Raw genomic sequence first — 24,176 nt, 5'->3', positions numbered from 1 at the left:
GTGGTTGGTCCAGGTCAAATTACTGGTGATACTTAGGAACATGATGTTCTTGACCATTTACACTTTGTCACCATTAATGCTGATCAAACATCACCTCCGGAAGTTAATAACTAGCTCCTTCATTTTGCTGACATTGGAGTGGTTATGTAATAAAAGGGAACTACAGATGCTGGTTTATACCAAAGACTGACACGAAAAACTGGAGTAACTCTGCGGGTCAGACAGCATCGCTGGAGAAAATGGATAGGTGACGTTGCGGGTCGGGATACTCCTCAGACTGATTGTGGAGGGGGGGGAAATGGAAGCAAGAAAAGACTCGGACATACCAGGGCTGCCAACAAATGACCTCAGGCTTGTCCTGGTCTTTTCTTGCTCCCATCCCCCAACAATGTCTGAAGAAGGGACCCAGCCAGAAACACCATCTATCCTTTTTCTCCAGAGATGCTGCCTGACCTGCTGAGTTACTCCAGCATTTTGTGTCTATCTGTGAAGGATCGTTTGTTGTCTTAACACCATGTTATTAAGCTCTCTTTCCCCTTCCTGAGTTTCATGTCATTACTTTTCGAGATCCGGCCCACTAGTTCTGCAAACTTGTATATGTTGTTAGACCGAATTTGGCTGCACAGTTGTGAGTGCTGAGGGAAAATAGCAAGAGGCCAAGAACACATCCTTGCAGGGCACCATTGTTAAGAATTATCATGAAGGATTTTTCATCACCGATACTCAACTTTAAAGGACTGTTGTGAACCAATTGGATGGGTTAAGCGGTCTCCTTCTGTCCCAGAACAATTCTGACATTTCCATGATCACATTCAGTATCTTTCCCAACCTCTGGGTCTTCCAACATTGCAGCATTCCCACTGTGCTGCATTATGAGTAGCATCCTAAATTATTCACACCGAAAATGTTTATTCAGAGCTCTAGCCACTGAGACATAGCTAGAAAATAATGCTTTGTCCCACATATGCAGGTGTGCATGTATTGCAGTCAGAAGGTTGCTCAAGCACTCCGCTCCTCATTTAATTTGAAATAACTATTAACATGGGAAACTCCAGTCAAAAATAATGCTATCATTTAAACATCTCTGGTCCTTGATTTGTGTCCATTTGGCAGAAGTGTTCGCATGACTGCATGGGTTTGTTTCAGCTCTTGCAGCTGAATGTCACTTCTTAAGCATTATGCTCATTACAGTGGAAGGATTCATGTGCTGATCTTTGTTGCTATTATTTTACTGCTGACCATTTAAAAACAGTTTTTAATCTGGTGATGTGCAGTAATCTAGTGCGCATAGTGAATGTAACAACTTAATTGAGAAAAATTCCTTTGGTGCTTAAAAATATTTTTATCAGCTTTAGCGTCTCTGTATTTTCTTAAGTAAACATAGAAACATAGAAAATAGGTGCAGGAGTAGGCCATTCGGCCCTTCGAGCATTCACCGCCATTCAATATAATCATGGCTGATCATCCAACTCGGTATCCTGTACCTGCCTTCTCTCCATACCCCCTGATACCTTTAGCCACAAGGGCCACATCTAACTCCCTCTTAAATATAGCCAATTAAGATTCAGATTCAGATTCAGATTCAAGTTTAATTGTCATTGTCAGTGTACAGTACAGAGACAACGAAATGCATTTAGCATCTCCCTTGAAGAGCGACATAGCAAACGATTTGAATTAAAAAAAAATAATAAGTGTCCGTGGGGGGGGGGGGTGATTGGCAGTCACCGAGGTACGTTGTTTAGTAGAGTGACAGCCGCCGGAAAGAAGCTGTTCCTCGACCTGCTGGTTAGGCAACGGAGAGACCTGTAGCGCCTCCCGGATGGTAGGAGGGTAAACAGTCCATGGTTGGGGTGAGAGCAGTCCTTGGCGATGCTGAGTGCCCTCCGCAGACAGCGCTTGCTTTGGACAGACTCAATGGAGGGGAGCGTGGAACCGGTGATGCGTTGGGCAATTTTCACCACCCTCTGCAATGCCTTCCGGTCGGAGACAGAGCAGTTGCCATACCATACTGTGATGCAGTTGGTAAGGATGCTCTCGATGGTGCAGCGGTAGAAGTTCACCAGGATCTGAGGAGACAGATGGACCTTCTTCAGTCTCCTCAGGAAGAAGAGACGCTGATGAGCCTTCTTGATCAGAGTAGAGGTATTGTGGGTCCAAGAGAGGTCATCGGAGATGTTGACTCCCAGGAACCTGAAGCTAGAAACACGTTCCACCTCTGTCCCGTTAATGTGGATGGGGGTGTGCGTGCCGCCTCTGGACTTCCTGAAGTCTACAATGAGCTCCTTGGTCTTCTTGGAGTTAAGGGCCAGGTTGTTGTCAGCGCACCATGCTGCTAAGTGCTGGACCTCCTCCCTGTAGGCCAGCTCATCGTTGTTGCTGATGAGGCCAATCACCGTTGTATCATCTGCATACTTGATGATGGTGTTAGTACCATGTACAGGTGTGCAGTCATAGGTGAAGAGGGAGTAGAGGAGAGGGCTCAGCACACAGCCCTGAGGAACGCCGGTGTTCAGGGTGAGGGTTGAAGAGGTGTGCTTGTCTAACCTCACAGACTGGGGTCTGTTGGTTAGAAAGTCCAGTATCCAGTTGCAGAGGGAGGGGTCGATGCCCAGGTTACCGAGTTTGGTGATCAGTTTTGATGGAATAATGGTGTTGAATGCTGAGCTGTAATCGATGAACAGCATTCTTACATAAGTGTCTCTGTTGTCAAGGTGGGAGAGGGCGGAGTGAAGTGCCGTTGAGATGGCATCCTCCGTACTCCTGTTCTTGCGGTAGGCAAACTGATAGGGATCCAGTGTGGGGGGTAGGCAGCTTTTGAGTTGTGCCAGGACCAGCCTCTCGAAGCACTTGGTGATGATGGGGGTAAGTGCAACTGGGCGGAAGTCGTTGAGGCTTGCCGCAGTGGAGTGTTTTGGCACTGGCACGATGGAGGTGGCTTTAAGGCAAGTGGGGACAACTGCTTGGGCAAGTGACAGGTTGAAGATGTCAGTCCAGACGTCTGTCAGCTGCGCAGCACAGGCACTGAGCACGCGCCCGGGGAGGCCGTCAGGGCCAGCAGCCTTACGTGCATTAGTCCTACTCAGTGCCACGTACACGTCGTAGGGGGTGAGTGTGAGGGGTTGGTGATCGGCAGGTAGCACAGCCTTGATGGCTGTCTCTAGATTGTCCCTGTCGAAGCGGCCATAGAAGTGATTAAGCTCCTCAAGGAAGGAGGCGTCGCTGGATGTGGGGGTGATGTTGGAGGGTCTGTAGTCCATGATGGCCTGGATGCCTTGCCACATGCGTCGGGGGTCGGAGTTGTTGTTGAAGTGCTCCTCAATCCTGAGCTTATGGCAGTGCTTGGCCTTCCTGATGCCCCTCTTCAGGTTAGCCCTGGATGAACTGTAGGCTCGAGCATCGCCTGACCTGAAAGCGGTGTCCCGTGCTTTCAGCAGTAGCCTGACCTCGCTGTTCATCCATGGCTTCTGATTCGGGTATATGGTCACCTGTTTGAGGGAGGTGACACTATTGATGGTGGAGTTTATAAAGTCCAGAACAGAGGATGTATAGGAATCAATGTCCGTGTGAGAGTCAAGGGTGGCCTGGGCTGCAAACGCCTTCCAGTCAGTGTTTCCAAAACACTGCTGAAGTGTGAAGTCCGCTTCCTCTGACCAGACTTTAACTGTCCTTACAGTTGGTTTAACCCGTCTGATGAGTGGGTAGTACTTAGGTAGCAGGAACAATGAGACGTGATCAGACTGACCAAGGTGGGGGAGGGGGATGGCTTTGTAAGCGTCAGCCATATTGGTGTAGACTTTGTCCAGTGTCTTGTCTACTCTAGTGGGGAAGGATACATGTTGGTGGAATTTGGGCAGTACAGTCTTCAGGTTGGAGTGATTGAAGTCACCCGCAACAATGAAGGCTGCCTCGGGGTTGTGCGTCTGTTGTTTGCTAATGGCAGTATGCAGCTCTTTCATTGCAAGCTTGGCATTAGCATCAGGAGGGATATAGGCTGCAGTCACAACAGTGGAGGTGAACTCTCTGGGCAGATAGAACGGTCTGCATCTAACCAAGAGGAATTCAAGGTTAGCTGAGCAGTGACTCTCGATGATGGTGGAGTCCGTGCACCATGCTTTGTTTACATAAATGCACAGACCCCCCCCCTCTGGTCTTACCAGAGTCTGATGTCCTGTCCGCTCGGAGTAAATGACGCCCCGATAGCTGGATGGCGCTGTCAGGAACGTCAGTGTTGAGCCAAGTTTCAGTGAAGATCAAGATGTTGCAGTCCTTGATCCGGTTGTGGGAGGTGATCCTTAGCCGGAGTTCATCCATTTTGTTTGCCAGTGAGCGCACGTTGGCGAGGAAAAGGCTAGGAATCGCTGCCCTGTGTGGGGCTAGCTCTAACCTGGCCTTTAACCCACCTCTGCGTCCCCGGCGGTGTTTTCGTACCCGTCGCCGTCTGTTGGTGCTTCTGGTGGGCCGAGCTGGCTTGGTGCGCGCTGGTGTTTTGCCGCTCCGTTGCTCCGCGTCTGCGTTACTCCGCAGGCGGTCTTCAGCCCCGCGGCTCTGCTAATGGTCTCCAGCCCCGGGGCTTACCTGGCGTTCTCCAGCTCCACAGGTCGGGTGGTGGTCTCAACTGGCCTCAACTACCTTCTGTGGCAGAGAATTCCAGAGATTCACCACTCTCTGTGTGAAAATGTTTTCCTCATCTCCGTCCTAAAATATTTCCCCCTTATCCTTAAACTGTGACCCCTTGTTCTGGACTTCCCCAACATCGGAAACAATCTGAAGAAGGGTTTCGGCCCGAAACGTTGCCTATTTCCTTCGCTCCATAGATGCTGCTGCACCCGCTGAGTTTCTCCAGCTTTTCTGTGTAACCTTCGATTCTCCAGCATCTGCAGTTCCCTCTTAAACATCGGAAACAATCTTCCTGCATCTAGCCTGTCCAACCCCTTAAGAATTTTGTAAGTTTCTATAAGATCCCCCCTCAATCTTCTAAATTCTAGCGAGTACAAGCCGACTCTATCCAGTCTTTCTTCATATGAAAGTCCTGACATCCCAGGAATCAGTCTGGTGAACCTTCTCTGTACTCCCTCTATGGCAAGAATGTCTTTCCTCAGATTAGGAGACCAAAACTGTACGCAATACTCCAGGTGTGGTCTCACCAAGACCCTGTACAACTGCAGTAGAACCTCCCTGCTCCTATACTCAAATCCTTTTGCTATGAAACGCTCATAGATGTACAGTAATGTCTCTTTTATTAACTTTTCCATGCATTTAAATTGAATCAATTATTTTAAAGGCACAAATTTGTGGCTTATCCACTCCCGTGCTGTTCAGGGAATTTGTGATGTGGCCTCTACCCACCAAGTACATACGTCTATCTCACCTAAATCAGATGACGGGAAGACTGAAATAACTAGCTCACAGATATATAATATTTATATAGTACACCATCTCCAAAGCACCTGTAGAGTCGTCAAATGAAGTACAGTTGATGTGTGGTTACTGTTGCAACAAATGTGTAACCAACCTGTGCCACAGCAAGATGTGGGAAACAGCAATGTGATAATGCCCAGATAATTTGAGTGGAGACACAAGAGATCACAGATGATGGAATCTTGAGCAAAATACTGAGGATCTCAGCGGGTCAGGCAGCATTTGTGGAAGGAAATTGATGGATGAGGCTTCAGGTCAGGACCCTTCATTGGACTGAATCTTGAGTGATCATGGCTATATATCATGCAAGATTGCAGGGAGAACTCCTCTGATTGTCTTAGAATGGTACCATGGAATCCTTCACATTCTCCTGCAACACCAGATTTAAATTTGATTTAATATCTTATTTGGAAGAGTGCATCTTTGACAATGCAGCATTCCTCATTATTGGCACTGTGAGAGTTAGCCTCAATTTTGCATTCAAGTCTCTCAAGTGAGAATTGAAGTTGTGACTCGCTGACTCAAAAGCAAGAGTGCCATGCATAGGCACATTGATCAAGTCTCTCAAGTGAGAATTGAAGTTGTGACTCGCTGACTCAAAAGCAAGAGTGCCATGCATAGAGGCACATTGACATGTTAGTGCAATGTCAAAATGGTGTCATACTTCAGTGAATCACACATTTAGACGGTTTGAAAGCCAGCAGAATCTACATTAGCAAGAACAATTTGTTAAACTTGGCTGAAAGTTTTCATTCACCAAATCCAAACTAATGGAAAATCAGTTGAGCTTTCTTTCTAGATGTGCAGGAAGGAATGGGAATGCCTGGGTGTTGAAAAAATAAAGAAGTGTCCCGACCAGAAACATCAACCATCCTTTTTCTCCAGAGATGCTCCCTGACCCACTGAGTTACTCCAGCACTTTGATCATTTTGTTTATTCCACTTCAGCCTTGGTCAAATGGTAGCAGCCAGAATTATGGATCAGCGATCCAGAGATACAAGTTTGAATCCTCACATGGCAACATCCTCACATTTGAATCCTCACATTGCTGTGAACATCCATTTGACTCACTAATGTTTACCAGGGTAGGAAATCTGCCCTCCTTACCTAGACTTGGATATTGGTGAGTTCACTTGCCAAAATAAAGGGCCTGTCCCACTTACGCAATTTTTTTCGGCGACTTGCCGGCACTCGTCATTGTCAAAGCAGGTCGCCGAAAATGTTCAAAATGTTGAAAATCCAACGGTGACCAGAAAAAGGTACGACTCTTTGGGCGACATGTCGCGGGGTGACGCCTGTATGGTCGTGAGTAGTCGCCCAAAGAATCGTACAATTTTCTGGTCGCCACTGGTTTTGCAATATTTTGAAAAGCTTTCAGCAACCTGCTGCGACTATGACGGGTGCAGTTCTGGGACATTTAGGCAATCAACACTGGCATTGGCAGAAACATTCTGTGAACAGGTGAATAGTTAAAAACTATTGATGTTCAAATCTCTTAATGTTTTACATATTTGTAAAAGGTCTCATGACTGCTCCACCTCAAATTAACCTTCAGTATTATCACCTAATCTCCCTCTGCAAGCAGAAGGAATTATTAATGATAAGTGGAAAGGAGCATTAACACATGTTAACATTTTGGTACAAGGTGGATTTCTTATCTGCTTTAAATAAACCCGTTACTAATTGTCATCCTTTTTATTCATTCCGATCTACACCCTCATGTCTTTGTCTGAAAATCTTTTATACGGTAACTGGCCAAGAGTTTTTTCAAATTGCTGTAACACTAGGCCCTTCTTTAGTCAGAGGGTAGTATATCTTTGAAATTCATTGCCATGGGCGGCTGTGGAGGTCATCAATGGATATTTTTATGGCGGAAATTGGCATATGCTTGATTAGTAAGGGTGGCGGGGGAAAAAGGCAGGAGAATGGGGTTGAGAGGGATAGATAGATAAGCTGTGATTGAATGGCGGAATAGAAATGATGGGCCGAACAGTCTAATTCTGCTCCTAGAAATTATGAACTTATGAACACAAGCTACATTTAAAACATTTATCCCATGTTTTACAGCTACAATAAATTTAGGCTCATTTTCTTTCATAACCTAACAAAAGGGTGACATTTTCTCTCGCACAGAGACATTTAAATAAACTAAGATTTGATGTTCCTTTAATAAGAAGCCTGTATTTTACTTAAGTAGTGATGTTAATCATGAAATCAATTTGCATATCAGATAATAATGCATCCGAGTTCAGGAACTATTTTGATGTTCACTGTCTGATCATTTCATAGTTTCTTGTCTTCTATTAACATACATACGACAACGTGCAAAATTAAGTTGTGTTGACTGGAAACCCATACGTCTGTGGACCTGCAGGACTGCATCATCCCTGTTGAAATTAGGTTTTGGGCAGGAGATTATAATGTGATGGCAGATCAACTGGTTGAAGAACTCGGCGCACATAGCATCTGTTCTTCTAGTGCCCAGCATTTTCATTTCATTGACAACTGGTCAGTCCAGTGCAAATATAGTTGATTCTTTGGCCACCCATCTTAAATTAAACCTCAAATTGAGGACAAGTACAGATGTAACTTATTATTTCCAACTTCTTTGCCAGGTAAATGATGTCAATTTGTAAAAGAACATGGGTCACAGGGACACACACTCTTATTCCACTGCCACCCGTGACAACAGTGACTATTATTTTCTGGATCACATTCAGTGAACCTTCATGCTTAACCAGAACTCTGTGTGCTTGAAGTCTCTTTGCTTGTCTCATATTCAAAAAGATATACAGATGTAGGCAGCGGTAGATTTCCTTGTAAAATGTCCAAAACAGGACTGATAAATATAAAATTTGTTATTAGTAAATCTATATGGATAGTTTTTTTTAATCAAGAGAAGGGTGAAGAATGTGGAACTTGCTACTATAAGGAATAGCCAGAGTGGAGACTTTGCGCCCCACCCATGGTTTCCATGCGGTTCCCAGAGGTTGCAGGTGGTTGCCGGAGGTTGCAGGTAGTGGAAGCAGGTAGCGAGACTGACAAAAACCTCCGGGAACCGCACGGAAACCTTGGGTGGGGCACAAAGTCTCCAAAGGTTTCCGTTCAGGTTTCCTAAGTGGGGCAGGGGCATTAGCAATGATGAGACAATAATAACAAAGCTACTGATGGAACAGGGAAGAAAATATCTGCCATCCTTACTGGTATGTGAGTTCAGATGCTTTGCAGTTAAGGATAACAATAAATGTTGGCCTTTCCAATTATCCTAAAAACTGAGTAGTATTAGAGGTCTTGCAATCTCAGACGTGATTATTCACTTATGTTTTCAAATTTGGGCATAAAAAGAACTTAAGTCGGACAGAATAGATTCCGAGTTCTTTAATAGTTTATTTTGCATGAAATATAATTATATAGAATGTAGGTTTCAACAAACTCATTTTATGCATCTCCCGTGGGTAGACACAAAACGCTGGAGTAACTCAGCAGGAGAGGCAGCATCTATGGAGAGAAGGAATTGGCGATGTTTCGGGTCAAGACCCTTCTTAGTGTCCCATCTTTCTTCACTCCCTCTCCCTCCCCCATTCCCAGACCATCCTTTTCACTGGTTCTACATTTCACTCCCCACCTTCGTTCCTTATCAGAGTCCATCATCTTCTCCACCTCTAACCTTGGTTATGATCTCCACATGCCCTCTGAGTTAATCCCTCTCATTTCGATCCAATTATCACCTGGTCTTGCTTCACCTCTTCCCCTCACCTTTTTTTTACTAACTATTTCTGCTCTACTCCATCAGTCTGAAGGGTCCCGCCCCAAAACATTGTCTGTTCACTTCCTTCACAGATGCTGCCTGATCCACTGAGTTCTTCCAGCAGGTTGTTTTACGTTCAAGATTTCAACATCTGCGGTCTCTTGTGCCTCCATTACCCATTCTCACTCTCCCAATTAACTTGCACTAACCTTAGAACTGCGCGACTGGTGCCTCCCGCTCTTTCACAATCAAAAATCGCCCTCAAGATTGCAATAAAGTCATACAGCATGGAAACAGCCCCTTCACCCCAACTTGTCCGAGCTGACTAAGATGCCCCATCAAAACGTCCCATTTAGACAATAGACAATAGACAATAGGTGCAGTAGTAGGCCATTTGGCCCTTCGAACCAGCACCACCATTCAATGTGATCACGGCTGATCATCCCCAATCAGTACCCCATTCCTGCCTTCTCCCCATATCCCCTGACCACTATTTTTAAGAGCCCTATCTAGCTCTCTCTTGAAAGCATCCAGTGAACCTGCCTCCACCGCCCTCTGAGGCAGAGAATTCCACTGACTTACAGAGTTACCCACATTTGGTCCATATCCCTCTAAACCCTTCCTATCCACGTACCTGTCCAAGTATCTTTGAAATGCTGTTATTGTAATTAAAGGTACGAGCTTAAATAAACCTCTCCCTTGGTGATGGAGATACTGCCATTGTTTAAATAAACTCTCATGCTGAGCTCATCATGTAAAGACCATTCTGATGTTAAATGCATGAACAGCTCTTGAAAGAGCTCAAAGGGCTTCATTGTCTGAAAGCTAATATATGTGAAGCTGTACAGCTGGGAGATGGCTAATTGGTCCAAAGCTGCAATTGATTTGTCCTAAATATCACTGTCTGCATTTCTGAGAGCCTTTGTGGATTGAATCTAACATAATTATAAGTTACATTAAAATCCCCTTTAGTTAAAATACTTTATAAAAAGCAATCTACTCAATCTCTCTGCTCCATTGCTTGTGTTTCCTCTGATACCCACTGATTTTAGCTTGTTCTGATAGATCCAGATAGTACCAGAGTATTGTACTTCCGGTGGCGCTGGTGCCAGCAGCCTCCACCTTCAGCCGGGTATCTTTTTGTTTTTTTGTTTTTTTAGTTATGTTGATGTGTGTTTTTTATGATTTTTTTTAATGTCTTTATGTGGGGGAAGAGGGCATGGTGCGGGGGATACCGTCCTTCAGCCACTTCCTGGTGAGGACGCGACTATTATTCGAGTCGCGTCCTCGCCTCCCCCCCCCCAGCGGCCTACCTACCTGGATTGGCCTTTCCTGGCCTTTCCTGCCGGGATCGACGACCGGAGCTCCAGCAGCAGCGGGACAGCGCTGAAACATCGCGGGGCTGGCGATGCCTTACCGGGGGTCGCCGTCTGGAGCCCGGAGTGCTGGACCTGCTGCACCGACATCATGGAGCTGCGGTTTGCGGAGCTCCCAATGCGGGCGGCGCTGATGCGGGGTCCTGTGACTCTGCCCGGCTCAACCTGCGGACTCGGGAGCTGCGGACTCCGGCTGCGTGAGGCGGCTGATCAGAAGGTCCGGGCCGCTGAGGAGGAGGATGTTCACCGTCGGGGATCGGCGTCAGCGTTCCACTAGCCCGGCGTGAGGGCCTGAACATCGGGCCACCCGGGGCGGCGACTGCGGGTACTCGGAAGGCCCCGACCACGGATGAACATCTGGGAAGATCGGAGGGAAGGCTGGCTGGACTATGGTGCCTTCCTCACCTTGGTGCCACTGTGTTGTGTTGTGTCGTGGACTTTCTGTGTTTGTGCTTTTTTTTAAATTCTATTTTATTTTTTTTAATATGTTTTAATAGTTATTATTTATTTATTTTTATGATACTGACTGTAAAGGGAAATTCATTTTGGTGTCTATAATTGAGACAATGACAATAAATTTGAATACAATACAAGTACATTGTCTCCTCCCCTCTATCCCTCTCCTTTACCACACAGTTGTTTCCTGGGAAACCACAAATAAACCACTCTAATAAACCACTGTGTCTTACCTCCAACCCCACCCTATTATTTCTGGCAGAGGTACACAAAAATGCTGATGAAACTCAGCGGGTGCAGCAGCATCTATGGAGCGAAGGAAATAGGCAACGTTTCGGCCCGAAACGTTGCCTATTTCCTTCGCTCCATAGATGCTGCTGCACCCGCTGAGTTTCATCAGCATTTTTGTGTACCTTCGATTTTCCAGCATCTGCAGTTCTTTCTTAAACATATTATTTCCAGCTCCTGGTTTGTTTTCTGTTATCGCTTTTATCCCCAGCTCTCTGTTCTGCCTTCTGTTGTTACCTTAACGCATGCTCTCCCTCTTACTCCTCCTGTCATCTGCTTTATCTCTAGATTTTCTCTATTCCAGTTTCCCTATTTCCCTTTTCCCCTATACTCTTTCCCCTCCCCAAGCCAATGCCAAAGTTCTTAAGGCTCACCTGGCTGTATAGATTGCATGAAATTGTACATTTTCATAAGACTTCTCGGTTCTACCTCTCCGATTACTGATGTTGTGCAAGATGGATTGGAGCTTGTTGCAAGCAGATTATAAATATTACCTTTCCACACTTTTTCTCACTTCAATTTGTTAACTTCCACAAAGGACCTTCATCTTCTGTTGCTAATATCTGCCGTATATGCACAGTCCCCAACGGGTCCCACTTCGTCTAGTTGTTCATAAAAATGTCATCCCTTTTATCTAAAGAGGGAATTCACCGCCACCATCTTGTCAATTGTCTACATTCCACTCAAGCAATGCCAAGATCTGCACTGGACGAATTTATACTGCGTCAACACCCTCAAGACATTGACTTCAATCAAGCTACATTCAGGAATGTGCTTCCCAATACGATTACTGGTGCCCGCAGGGTTGTGTGCATAGTCCCATGCTCTACTCCCTGTACACCCATGAAAATTTGGCCAAACACAAGGCCGACTCGATTTTTAAGTTCACTGACGACGCCACTGTTCTGATCTACAACAGAGATAAGATGCAAGAGATTGAGAACTGAGTCCCATGGTGTCAATACAATAACCTACAAAATAGTTGTTTGTTGTTGTCATAAAGAAGCAGGGGGGTGAACAAAAACCATGTCTTCATCAATGGAGCTGCTGTAGAGCTGGTCGACAGCTTCAAGTTCCTAGGCTTCCATATCACCAGCAAACTAACTTGGTCCGTTCATACTGATGTGGTATTTAAGAAAGTGCATCAACATATATTTGCTTTTAGGGTCTGAACCTACATATCCACAAGGATTCTCTCGAACTTGTACAGATGTGCTGTGGAAAGTATTCTGATGGGATGCATCTCAGCCTAGAATGGAAACTGCTCTAATCTTGACTATCTGAACCTGCAGAGTGGTAAACACAGCCCAGTCCATCAGAGGCTCATCGTTTCTTTCCATCTCTCTACTTTGCCATGTGGCATGAGGAAGGTTTAGTTTAGCAAGCCACTAAAATTCTGTTTTGAGAGAAGTAATGCCCCTGTCCCACTTAGGAAACTTGAACAGAAACCTCTGGAGACTTTGCGCCCCACCCAAGGTTTCCGTGCGGTTCCCGGAGGTTGCAGGTGGTTGCCGGAGGTTGCAGGTAGTGGAAGCAGGTAGGGAGACTGACAAAAACCTCCGGGAACCGCCCGGAAACCTTGGGTGGGGCGCAAAGTCTCCAGAGGTTTCCGTTCAGGTGGGACGGGGCATAAGGTTATTTGGGGTTCCAATGTTTTTTTTCTGGTAATTTACTCATTCTGACACTGCTCTTATGTACATAAGAGTCAATATAGTGCATTTGTGAATAGTGTTACAACCCACTTTGCTGTAAAGTAGATATTTCTCAAATCAAGATGATTTATATTTGAGCAGTTTATAGCAAAGTCATGCAATGAATCCTACTACTTATACAATCATTATTCTCTTACAATTTGTTTGATAGGATGAGTGGAATGCTTTGGATCCAAATACAAAGAAGGATGGTCAGAGCAGCAATGCAGAAGGAAAAACAAAGAACGCGGAAACATTACCACCTGGTAGGTTTTCAAAGCTCTGAATACTGAAAAGTCTGGAATATCAAAAACCAATGGTGGTTTGTGCTGATTCATGTCCAAGTTGCACTTTGCATTATTGGTGAACTGAAGATTGTTAATGGGATGTGAGTTTCTGGGATAAACACAAAGGCTTCTTTCACAGGGCCGTATCAGTGCAGTTGCTGATGGTTCAATGTCTTCTCAACAGGGTAACCAGGTAGCAAGCATCGTCTGGGGCTAGAAAGTTTGATCCGTTGAAAATCATCTGAGGAGCCAAAACAGCCTTGTTTTCTCCAGCCCTCTCTGATGAGCAGAGGTCTTTAATTATAGATGGTTATGAATCGCAATTTCTGCCTCGGGTGCACTCGCCAGTAATTCAAATAGCTTGACCTAGTTTTAAATTAGTGGCTTATTTAATTAGGAAAGTTATGTTTGTATTTTTTAATTTACATTTGGTAATTAAGTCAATATCTTCCATTTTATGCATGGTTCTAGTATATATATATATATCTATATATAGATATATATAGATATATATATTATATTATATATATATATTATTTGGTGGATGTAAGAACGGCAACCAAGCTTTTGTGAACTTATTTATTTCAGAAATAACTCTTTGGTTTACAGGTCCTCACAAACATGTCTGACCATAACGGTGGTCAGCTACACAACTGTGGCGCGGAAGCGAAACCGCGCAAAAACAGCAGCCCCTCTCGAGTCACCGCGGCTTCCGAACGCCGGGTTCGATACCTGCGTTCAATTATATATATATTTTAAGTAATCGATTAATTAGAACTCTAGAACACTCTAGAGTAGTACAGCATCGGGACAAGTTCTTTGCCCCCTGATATCTGTGTCGAGCATGAAGCTAAATTAAACTAATCCCTTCTGCCTGCATGTGATCCATATCCCTCCATTCCCTGCATAATTGTGTGTCCATCTAAAAGCCTCTTAAATTGCCACCGTTGTATCTCCTTCCACCATCACCCCTGGCAACATGTTCTAGGCACCTACCACTTTCTGTGTGAAAAACAACTTGCCCCTCACATCTCCTTAATTAGCCCATTCTCTTACAAATGTATAATTAACTAATTCACGTCCAAGTCTCTACGGAATGTATACCAACTCTTTATTATCCTGAACTACATATCACTCTACTTTTGCTGCATCAGTCAGTTCACTTGGATGACCCAGTGGCATGTGTAGGTGACCTCTGACCTCTGGTGCTGTGTATGGGGTTTGCACAGCTCCCTGTGACCACATGTGTTTCTCGAGAGTGGGGGGTCCAGTTTCCTCTCACATCCCAACGGTGTGCTATCTGAGATATAATTTGGCTACTGCAAATGACCCCAAGTGCAGGTGGATGGTAGAATTCAGTAAATGGCTATGTTTGAGGGAATCATTTGTAGGAAATTAGTGGGGTAAACGCCTGGTAAAGACTTGATGGGTTGAATGGACTCCTATGTTATAATCCTTTTTATGATTACAAATACTTTCTGCCCTCTTCTTACACTCCAATTACGTGCTTTCTTCTTTATAGACGATTTATTCCCTTTTTTCTGTTTTTGAGTACATTTCTTTGCACTTAAGCCTTTCTCACGTTTCCAACTTTGCCGACTTTCTTCATATCTCCAACCTTAAATATTAATAGCTTTCCTTATGTTTTATTAATTCTCCTTTTGCTTGCCTGTTTTTTCTTCCCAGTTAATTTAACTCATAAGGAGCATAATCTAAATATGCTATCCATTGTAAGTTACTTTGAATTTTGTGCATTATAGCAAAATGTTTGATTTGTATCCAGTGTGTAAAGCTTTATTTTTTAATGCTGACAGTTCAATTTCCCCCAAAATTGTGAATTAATAAGACATATAGTATGCAGGTGATTCAATGCAGTTATGTAAATGTGAAATATCCCAGTTTCTTTCATGCAGATTAATCATTGCAATATGAAAGTTTCCTTTTCTTCAAATATTTCTTTGTCCCTTCCAATTTGTTGAGAATGGTATAATATTCTGCAATTCTGCAATATTCAGGAAATACATGTTTAAACCTGTTTCATAATTGTTTCTTTTAGAACATGGAAGGACGAATTGTTGGTAACTCTTTTGGAAATGACCATGCGAGCATATCAACAGAAAATGTTGCTTAACCTAGAGTATTGCCCGCATTTTTGAAGGGAGGAACAAAGTTAACATTACAGGCCAATGGCATTCCATCAGAGATGAGAAATCAATAATATTTCTGCATAGAATGGAGAGAACAAAGGAAATGTCTGTAATAGAGTGGAGATCAAGAAAAACAGAATGATACAAGTGGTCGTGGAGTCTGCTGAGGGATGTTGGTGGAGGCTTGTTAGCTCCACATGCAGATAGCGGAATGGGTAGCAAATTGGCTCCATGGAAGGAAGCAGAGGGTGATGTTGGAAGATTGCTTCTTGTACTGGAGGCCTGTGACTAGTGGTGTGCCTCAGGGTTCGGTGCTGGGCCCATTACTGTTTGTCATCTACATCAATGATTTGGATGAGAACATACAGGGCAAGATTAGCAAGTTTGTTGATGATACAAAAGTGAGTGGTTTTGCAGAGAGTGAAGATGGTTGTGAAAGATTGCAGTAGGATCTGGATCGATTGGCCAGGTGGGCGGAAGAATGATCGATGTATGGTTCCTTGAAGGTCGAGTCGCAGGTAGATAAGGTGGTCAAAAAGGTGGTACTTTAGCCTTCATCACTCAGAGTATTGAATATAAGTTGGGAATTCATGTTGCAGTTCTATAAGACGTTGGTGAGACCGCATTTAGAATATTGTGTTTAGTTTAGGAAAGATTTTGGCAAGCTTGAAAGGGTTTAGAAAAGATTTAGGAGGATGTTGCCAGGATTCAAGGGTGTGAGCCATAGGGAGAGGTTGAGTAGGCTGGGTCTCTATTCCATGGAGGATGAGGTTGGATCTTATAGAGGTGTACAAAATCATGAGAGGAATAGATCGGGTAGATGCACAGAGTCTCTTGCCCAGAGTATGGGAATCGAGGACCAGAGGACATAGGTTCAAGGTGAAGGGGAAAAGATTTAATAGGAATCCGAGGGGTAACTTTTTCTCACAAAGAGTGGTGGGTGTATGGAACAAGCTGCCAGAGGAGGTAGTTGAGGTTGGGACTATCCCATTGTTTAAGAAACAGTTAGAGAAGTACATAGATAGGATAGGTTTGTAGGGATATGGACCAATCGCAGGCAAGTGGGACTAGTATAGCTGGGACATTGTTGGGCAAGTTGGGCCGAATGGCCTGTTTCTGCACTGTATCACTATATAACTCTATGACTCTATCAGCAATTAGTAATACAGGTGCACAACCTTTTATCCGAAAGCCTTGGGACCAGACACATTTCGTAATTCGGACTTTTTCGGCTTTCGGAATGGAAGATTTTTAGTGTAGATTTTAACGGCTGGCTCAGTGGTAGAGTGCTCGGCTCATATCCGCAAGGTCGCGAGTTTGCGCCTCGATCCCGGCAGTTACTCGATCGCGAGTTTGAGTCTTCAATGTAGTTTTTTCTTGCAGAATAGGAGAGAATAGGGAGGGTTAGGCTGGGATCATTCTCAGCGAGATGATCTTAGTGCGGGAGACAAGTGTAGGAGAGGTGTACTGACTGTGTGGGCAGAACTTTGGAAGTGATTGCCCACCATTCTCAAAAGCCGCTGTGTCTCCCTGTCCCTGGGATAGCAGGGGGCGATCAAACAGCACAATACCCCCCTCCCCCTCCAACTCCAGAGGAATCCGCTCCCGGATGGGCCGCTACGGCGACAAGTGGCAGTTCGCCCACAACCCGAGCTGCGCCACCCCAAGAACAAGACGTACCCTGCACACCATCAGCTTCTGTCCCTACGGGGAGCGTGTTCCTCTGGAGTTGGAGCGGAGCTGGGCTGGAGTTGCTGATCTGGGATCTCCGTGCTTACAGTGGGCCTGGGGGTCGGTATCCCGATGAGGGGGCGCAGCTCGGGCTGTGGGCGATCTGCCACTTGTCGCCGTAGCGGCGCATCGGGGAGCGGCTTCTGGTGGTCCTGACGTCTCCGGCCACCCCCCTGTACAGGAGCTGAGACTGGGAACTGTACCGCCCTTGCAGGTGAACAGGAGAGTGGGGTTGTTTGCAGTTGCAGAGGGAGGGGGCAAGGGCGGTACAGTTCCCAGTCTCAGCTCCTGTCCAGGGGGGTGGCCAGAGACGTCAGGACCAACAGGAACCCACTCCCCGATGGGCCGCTACAGCGACAAGTGGCAGTTCGCCCACAGCCCGAGCTGCGCCCCCTCATCCGCAACCCGGGTTCCTCTGGAGTTGGAACGGGGCTGGGCTAGAGTTGCTGCTGGCTGTGAGTCTGTGGGATCTCCGTGCTTGCAGTCGGTGTCCCGTTGGTCCTGACGTCTCCGGCCACCCCCCTGAACAGGAGCTGAGACTGGGAACTGTACAGCCCTTGCCCCCTCCTTCTGCAACTGCAAACAACCTCACTCTCCTGCTCACCTGCAAGGGCGGTACAGTTCCCAGTCTCAGCTCCTGTACAGGGGGGTGGCCGGAGACATCACAGCCCGAGCTGCGCCCCCTCATCTGCAACCCCAAGACCAAGACGTACCTTGCACACCATCAGCTTCTGTCCCTACGGGAAGTGTGTTCCTCTGAAGTTGGAACGGGGCTGGGCTGTTGCTGGCTGTGGGTCTCTGGGATCTCTGTGCTTGCAGTGGGCCTGGGGGTCGGTGGCCCATTGGTCCTGACGTCTCCGGTGACTGGCACTGACCTGCTGGCATTGCCGACGTGAAGACAGTGCAAAGCCCCCACGCCGGTGCAATGGGCGGGAAACTGGAGAGGGGAGGGAAGGGGTCACACACATGGCCGGGAAGCAGAGGGGTGTAGGTGGGGTGAAACTGAAGGGAGCGACAATCTGCTGCTGCCTGCCCGCTGAGTTAAAAAGTTCCCACGCAAGACTCACGATACACTGTGTATCGTGAGTCTACCGTAGGAACTTTTTAACTCAGCGGGCAGGCAGCAGGAGATTGTCAATTATTAACCCTCCTGCACAATATACCCTCACATTCTCTTTTATGAATGGGGATTTAGTTCCCCTTTCTTCGAGGACCGACCGGAGGTTCCGCTGTCACCTCTGCGGGCCGCCCTCGGTGAACGTCTTCAAGGACCTTTCTTCAAGGACCGAAAAAATGTCCGCTATTCGGAGCTTTTCGTTATTTGGAATTTCGGATAAAAGGTTGTGCACCTATAGTAATTATGAAAACAGCAACTAAAACAATGATAATCTGTAATTCCACAATTACTGCACTAGCCCACAATGAACCTTTGATAATAGGTAAGTTATTTGCCTTTTGTGTGGTGTGATATTAGAAAATTGGACTTGTAATGGATATTCTTTGTAACCCATCCTCTTAGATGGAGTTAGACATGTCAAGAAGGAAAAGGGAAGAGATAGAGAACAAAAGCTAGTAATTACTAACATCTTTGAACAGCCACATAAAGGTAAAACATTATAGTTCCTGTTAGACCTTGAAGTTGTTTGATAACAGAATGCCATGATTACAAGACCATGTATAGATGTTGGTATTTGGCATTGATAAGAAACTTGATTTATTACCTCTGTATCCCAAGAAGGTAGTAAAGGGACATGGTCATCAATTAATTCAGTCTTTATGATGTAGCTGCATATCCTGAGCAGGTACACATATTGACAAATTAGTAAATCCTTAAATTGATACAATATCATAGAATTGATAGTTAATCTGTTTTTCAGCTCCTCAGTTTCTCTGTCCTCCACACAGCCCATCCACTTGTTGACTTGTCCAACCTCTGATATTGCGAGTATTGTGTGCAATTCAGGAAAGATGTGGAGGCTTTGGAGAGGTGCAGAAGAGATTTAGTAGAATGCTTGCTGTCTGGATTGCCGGGTATTAGCTACAAAGAGAGGTGGGACAAACTTGGATTATTTTCCCTGGAACGCAGGAGGTTGAGGGGAGACCTGATCTTATGATGAAAATATGAGAGGCATAGACAGACTAAACATTCAGAACCATTATCCCGGGGTGGAAACATCAAAGACTAGAGGACAAAGCTTTAAGATGTGAGGAGTAAAGTTTAAAGGAGATGCGCAGGACATTTCTTTGACAGAGGATGATGGATGCCTGGAACCCATTGTCAGGGGTGATAGAGGCAGATACAATAGTAGAGTTTAAAAGGCTTTTAGATAGGCACGTGGATATGCAGGGAATGGGGGGATATGATAGTGTGCAGGAAGACAGTTAGATCCAGCTCTTAGGGCTAATGGAATAATGGAATCACTAGAATTTAGAAGATTTAGGGGGGGTCTTATAGAAACTTACAAAATTCTTAAGGGGCTGGACCGGCTAGATGCAGGAAGATTGTTCCCGATGTTGGGGAAATCCAGAACAAAGGGTCACAGTTTAAGGATAAGGGGGAAATCTTTTAGGACCGAGATGAGGAAAACATTTTTCACACAGAGAGTGGTGAATCTGTGGAATTCCCTGCCACAGAAGGTAGTTGAGGCCAGTTCATTGGCCATATTTAAGAGGGAGTTTGATGTGGCCCTTGTGGCTAAAGGGATCAGCGGGTATGGAAAGAAGGCAGGTACAGGATACTGAGTTGGATGATCAGCCATGATCATATTGAATGGCGGTGCAGGCTCAAAGGGCCGAATGGCCTTCTCCTGCACCTATTTTCTATGTTTCTATGAATTAAGGGATATGGGAGAAAGCAGGAACGGGGTACTGATTTTGGATGATCAGCCATGATCACATTGAATGGCTCGAAGGGCCGAAAACGGCCCACTCCTGCATCTATTTTCAACGTGTCTATGTTTAAGATAGAAAAGATTGGTTTGTCTTGTAATCATGTCTGGCATGATGTGTTGTACTTTTCTATGTTCTATGGTACCAGCTGTAGATGTTGAGGCACTGATAGACTAATTTTAGTCATAAACACCTTGCAAATTAGCACACAATACACGTAAATACCCAACAGCTGTCTATTTGCTTAGCAAACATGCCAACCTTCAGTTTATTAGGAAGTAAAACAATCCAACAAAGGATTGCATATTAAGTTGATAAAATAGTTATTTAAAAAGCAGAATACTTTTCAAATCACTATTTTACCAGCTAAACATGCAAAAGATTAAAGCCAAGATGAATACTTCTGCTGCATGCCTAGGTATTTTGGACATGAAATAGCTGTAGGGCTAATGCCTCCTTTTTATTGCATATTTTTCATGACATGGGGACATTGCTGCCAAGGCTGATATTTATTGCCCTTCTATAATTGGCCTTAGAAAGGGGATGGTGAGCAGCCTTCTGGAAGCACTGTAGTGAAGCTACTCCCCAAATGAGTTCCAACATTTCTCCCTCAAAGAAAATAAATAGATTATGATACATTTCCAATTTAGGAAGACGTGTAACTTGGAGGGGAAATGTGTTAGCTATTTTAACGTTTCCAATTTTAATCGTGGGGTTGAAGTTAATGTGTTTGGGAAGAACTGTTGAACATACCGTCTTACAGATGGTTCATAATGTAGTTACAATGTACTGGTGCTGGAGGTGCATCAGCTGCCAGACACCCAGCAGCTTGTTGCATTCATGTGTGTGTCCTTGGTTCTTTTAGAGCTAGCCTTATTTAGGCAAGCGAATAATATTTCTGACTTCTCCCTTGTAGATTAAAAACACAGTCTTGAGGCTTTGGGAGGTATATAATGCCCCTGTCCCACTCAGGAAACCTGAACGGAAACCTCTGGAGACTTTGCGCCCCACCCAAGGTTTCCGTTCGGTTCCCGGAGGTTGCAGGTGGTTGCCGGAGGTTGCAGGTAGTGGAAGCTGGTAGGGACAGGGCCGGATTTAGATGAAGAGAGGCCCTAAGCTGTTCCACTTGTGAGGCCCCCTCCGCATTGGTTTTCAGCACTGGTGGCGAGGCAGCCATGGCGGTCAAATCTCCCACATTTCAAAGCGAGGGAGAAAGTGCCCAGCCCCGACCAGTTGCCGTTGCAGTGCGCATGCGCAGGGCGGCCAATGATGTGCTGGCCGTGGTTGTGCGCATGTGCAGGGGGGAGGACGTGCAGGCCGCAGCAATGCGTATGTGCAAGGCGGCCTACCGTGCCGCCTTGCACGGATGAGGAGCGAGCGGAGCCCGGCGGCCCGGACACGGATAGTGGGGGGAGATGGAGAGAGAGAGAGAGAGATAGAGAGGGGGGCCCGCCCACAGTTGAACGGTGGGTGTCCTGCCTTGGCCGGAGGCCCCCCTAGACCTCGAGGCCCTAAGCTTAAGCTTATATAGTTTATAGGTAAATCCGGCCCTGGGTAGGGAGACTGACAAAAACTTCCAGGAACCGCACGGAAACCTTGGGCGGGGCACAAAGTCTCCAGAGGTTTCCGTTCAGGTTTCCTAAGTGGGACAGGGGCTTTATACACGGCAGTAAACGCAGTCTCTGACTTGCTCTTGTAAGCATTGTATTTCATTTCCTGGTCTAATTGAGTTTATGGTCATTGATGAATTCTGGAACGTTGATAGTAATGGATTTGTCTCTGGTGATGCAATTGTACATCAAAAGCATTGATTAGGGTCTCTTATTAGATTGTCTTCCTTTGAGCAGTATGAAAGCAGTCCAAGGATGTTTATTCTGCTGAACGTGGACATGACATACAGAGCTATTTTCCACTGTGTTGGACCGGTGCCAATATTGTTATGGCACTGGAACAGCTTGGGTGACCAGTTGTGGAGCTTGTGAACAGTGCTACAGGCAGGCAGGATTCTGTCTGTTTCCATTGCCTTGGTGCCATTGTGTCATACAATGTGGAAACAGGCCCTTCGGCCAAAATTGCTCATGTCAACCAACATGCTCAATCTACACTAGTTCCACCTGCCTGCATTTGGTCCATATCTGTCTAAACCTATTCTATCATTGTACCTGTCCAAATGTTTTTTTAAACATTGTGATAGTGCCTGCCTCAACCACCTCCTCTGCCAGTGCTTTCCATATCCCCACCACCCTTTGTGCAAAGAAAAAGTTGCCTCTCAGGTTCCTTTTAAATCTTTCCCCCATCACCTTAAACCTTTGTCCTCTGGTTCTTGATTCCTCGACTCTGGGTAAAAGACTGTGCATTTACCCTATCTCCCTCTTGAACTTATATACTTCTATAAGATCACCCCTCATCTTCCTGCACTCCCAAGGAGTGAATTCCTAGCCTGCTCAATCTCTCCCTATAGGTCAGGCCTTTAAGTCTTGTCAATCCTCATGTCTTCACTGCACCTTTTCCAGCTTAACAACATCTTTCCTATAACAGGATGACCAAAACTGAACACAATACTCTAATTCCACACCAATGTCATGTACAACGGTAACATAACCTCTCAACATCTGTACATTATACTCTGACTGATGAAGGCCAATGTGCCAAAAGCCTTCTTGACCACCCTATCTACTTGTGACGCCACTTTCAAGGAAAGATGTAATTGCACTCCTAGATCCCTCTGCTCTACAACATTCTCAAGAGCCCTGCCAAACACTATGTAGGTCCTACCCTGATTTGACTTCCCAAAATGCAACAACTCGCATTTATCATTATTAAATTGGGCATCAATTATACCAGTGGCCAAGAAGAGCAAGGTGACGTGCCTCAATGACTATCGACCAGTGGCACTAACGTCTGTGGTGATGAAGTGCTTTGAGAGGTTGATCATGGCGCAAATCAACTCCTCCCTCGACAAAAATCTGGACCCACTGCAGTTCGCTTACCGCCACAACAGATCAACGGTGGATGCGATCTCGCTGGCCCTCCACTCCGCTCTGGACCACTTGGACAACAAAAACTCATATGTCAGGCTGTTATTCATTGATTACAGCTCGGGATTTAACGCAATCATCCCCTCCAAGCTGGTTACCAAACTCGCAGAACATTTTGAGGTCCACTCTTAACTGTGTGAAGCTCCTTGTGATAGATCCATAGATTGTATTTAGAAACGTTGGTTTTAGACTGTGAGTATGACTGTGAGTATTCCTTCTCTGTGAGATATTGGTCCCAATTTAGACACTAATCCCCAGCTTTTAGTGAAGTGGATGATTACACCTTTGTCCTGATTGGTGATTGATGAAAACCTGGTAGTCTTTTAAGCTGTACTCTTTTTTCCCCTCATAGTTTGATAAATCCGTATGGATGGCAGTTAAAAGTCACCCACTTTGTGGGATTTTACTTCGGAGTCACGTGAGTGACTTCGTGAAGAACCCCGCTTCCACGCATGCGTGTCATATCGCTACACGCATTGCAACGAGTCACACATTGTTCAACCAGATTGGGTTTGGGAGGGCAATACAGCATTACATTACGAACATTAGCTTCCCATTTCATTTTTTTTAACTAACTAAAATTATATTTCTCAGTTGCTGTGGCTGATTTGCCTCGGAATCATTTGTTTCCTCTGATTTACTCGTAGAACTGCCTGTCGTAGAAACAAATCAATGCAAAGTGCCTTATTCTACGATATTTAGAACTAAGGCATTATCCATGGGACCAGTCCCAGAGATTGGGAGTTGGATGTAGCAGACTAGATCTTTGAAGTAAAAAAAGACAAAAGAAAAAGACTCGGCAGGTCAGGCAGCCTCTGTGGAAAGATAAACTGTTAATGTTTCAGGTCTGTTAGCAAGCTGCAGCTTCTCATGTTCTTATCAACTCCCCCTTGATTCTATCACTGGCCTTCGCACTAGGGTGGAAGATTGCAACCTTCACGTGGTCCACCCTGTTTCGACAAATGCAATCAACCCGGCGTGCACAATCAAATAAGATCAAATAGAACAAGTTGTCCTCCAACTTTAGGCTGTGCACGCCATACGCACGAAGAGACAAAATGCAGTGGCCAATTAAGCTACCAAGCTGCATGTCTTTGGTGCAAAACC

The 24,176-nt window shown here is 45.4% G+C and overlaps 1 protein-coding gene across 2 annotated transcripts in view; it reads left to right on the top strand.

Moving 5' to 3' along the window:
* The window catches only part of galnt2 (UDP-N-acetyl-alpha-D-galactosamine:polypeptide N-acetylgalactosaminyltransferase 2), a 75,093-nt gene that overhangs the window by 5,799 nt on the left and 45,118 nt on the right, over positions 1–24,176 (top strand). Inside the window, exons 2-3 of one of the 2 annotated variants that reach the window (XM_055635100.1) lie at positions 13,150–13,243; positions 18,662–18,748. In XM_055635100.1, coding sequence (XP_055491075.1) covers positions 13,150–13,243; positions 18,662–18,748 — 181 coding nt within the window. The remainder of the gene's footprint in view (positions 1–13,149; positions 13,244–18,661; positions 18,749–24,176) is intronic. The other variant, XM_055635101.1, reaches the window with a different exon arrangement.

This window comes from Leucoraja erinacea, chromosome 5 (genome assembly GCF_028641065.1).
Source record: "Leucoraja erinacea ecotype New England chromosome 5, Leri_hhj_1, whole genome shotgun sequence".
NCBI lineage: Eukaryota > Metazoa > Chordata > Chondrichthyes > Rajiformes > Rajidae > Leucoraja > Leucoraja erinaceus.
This window is presented reverse-complemented; position numbering and strand designations above follow the sequence as displayed.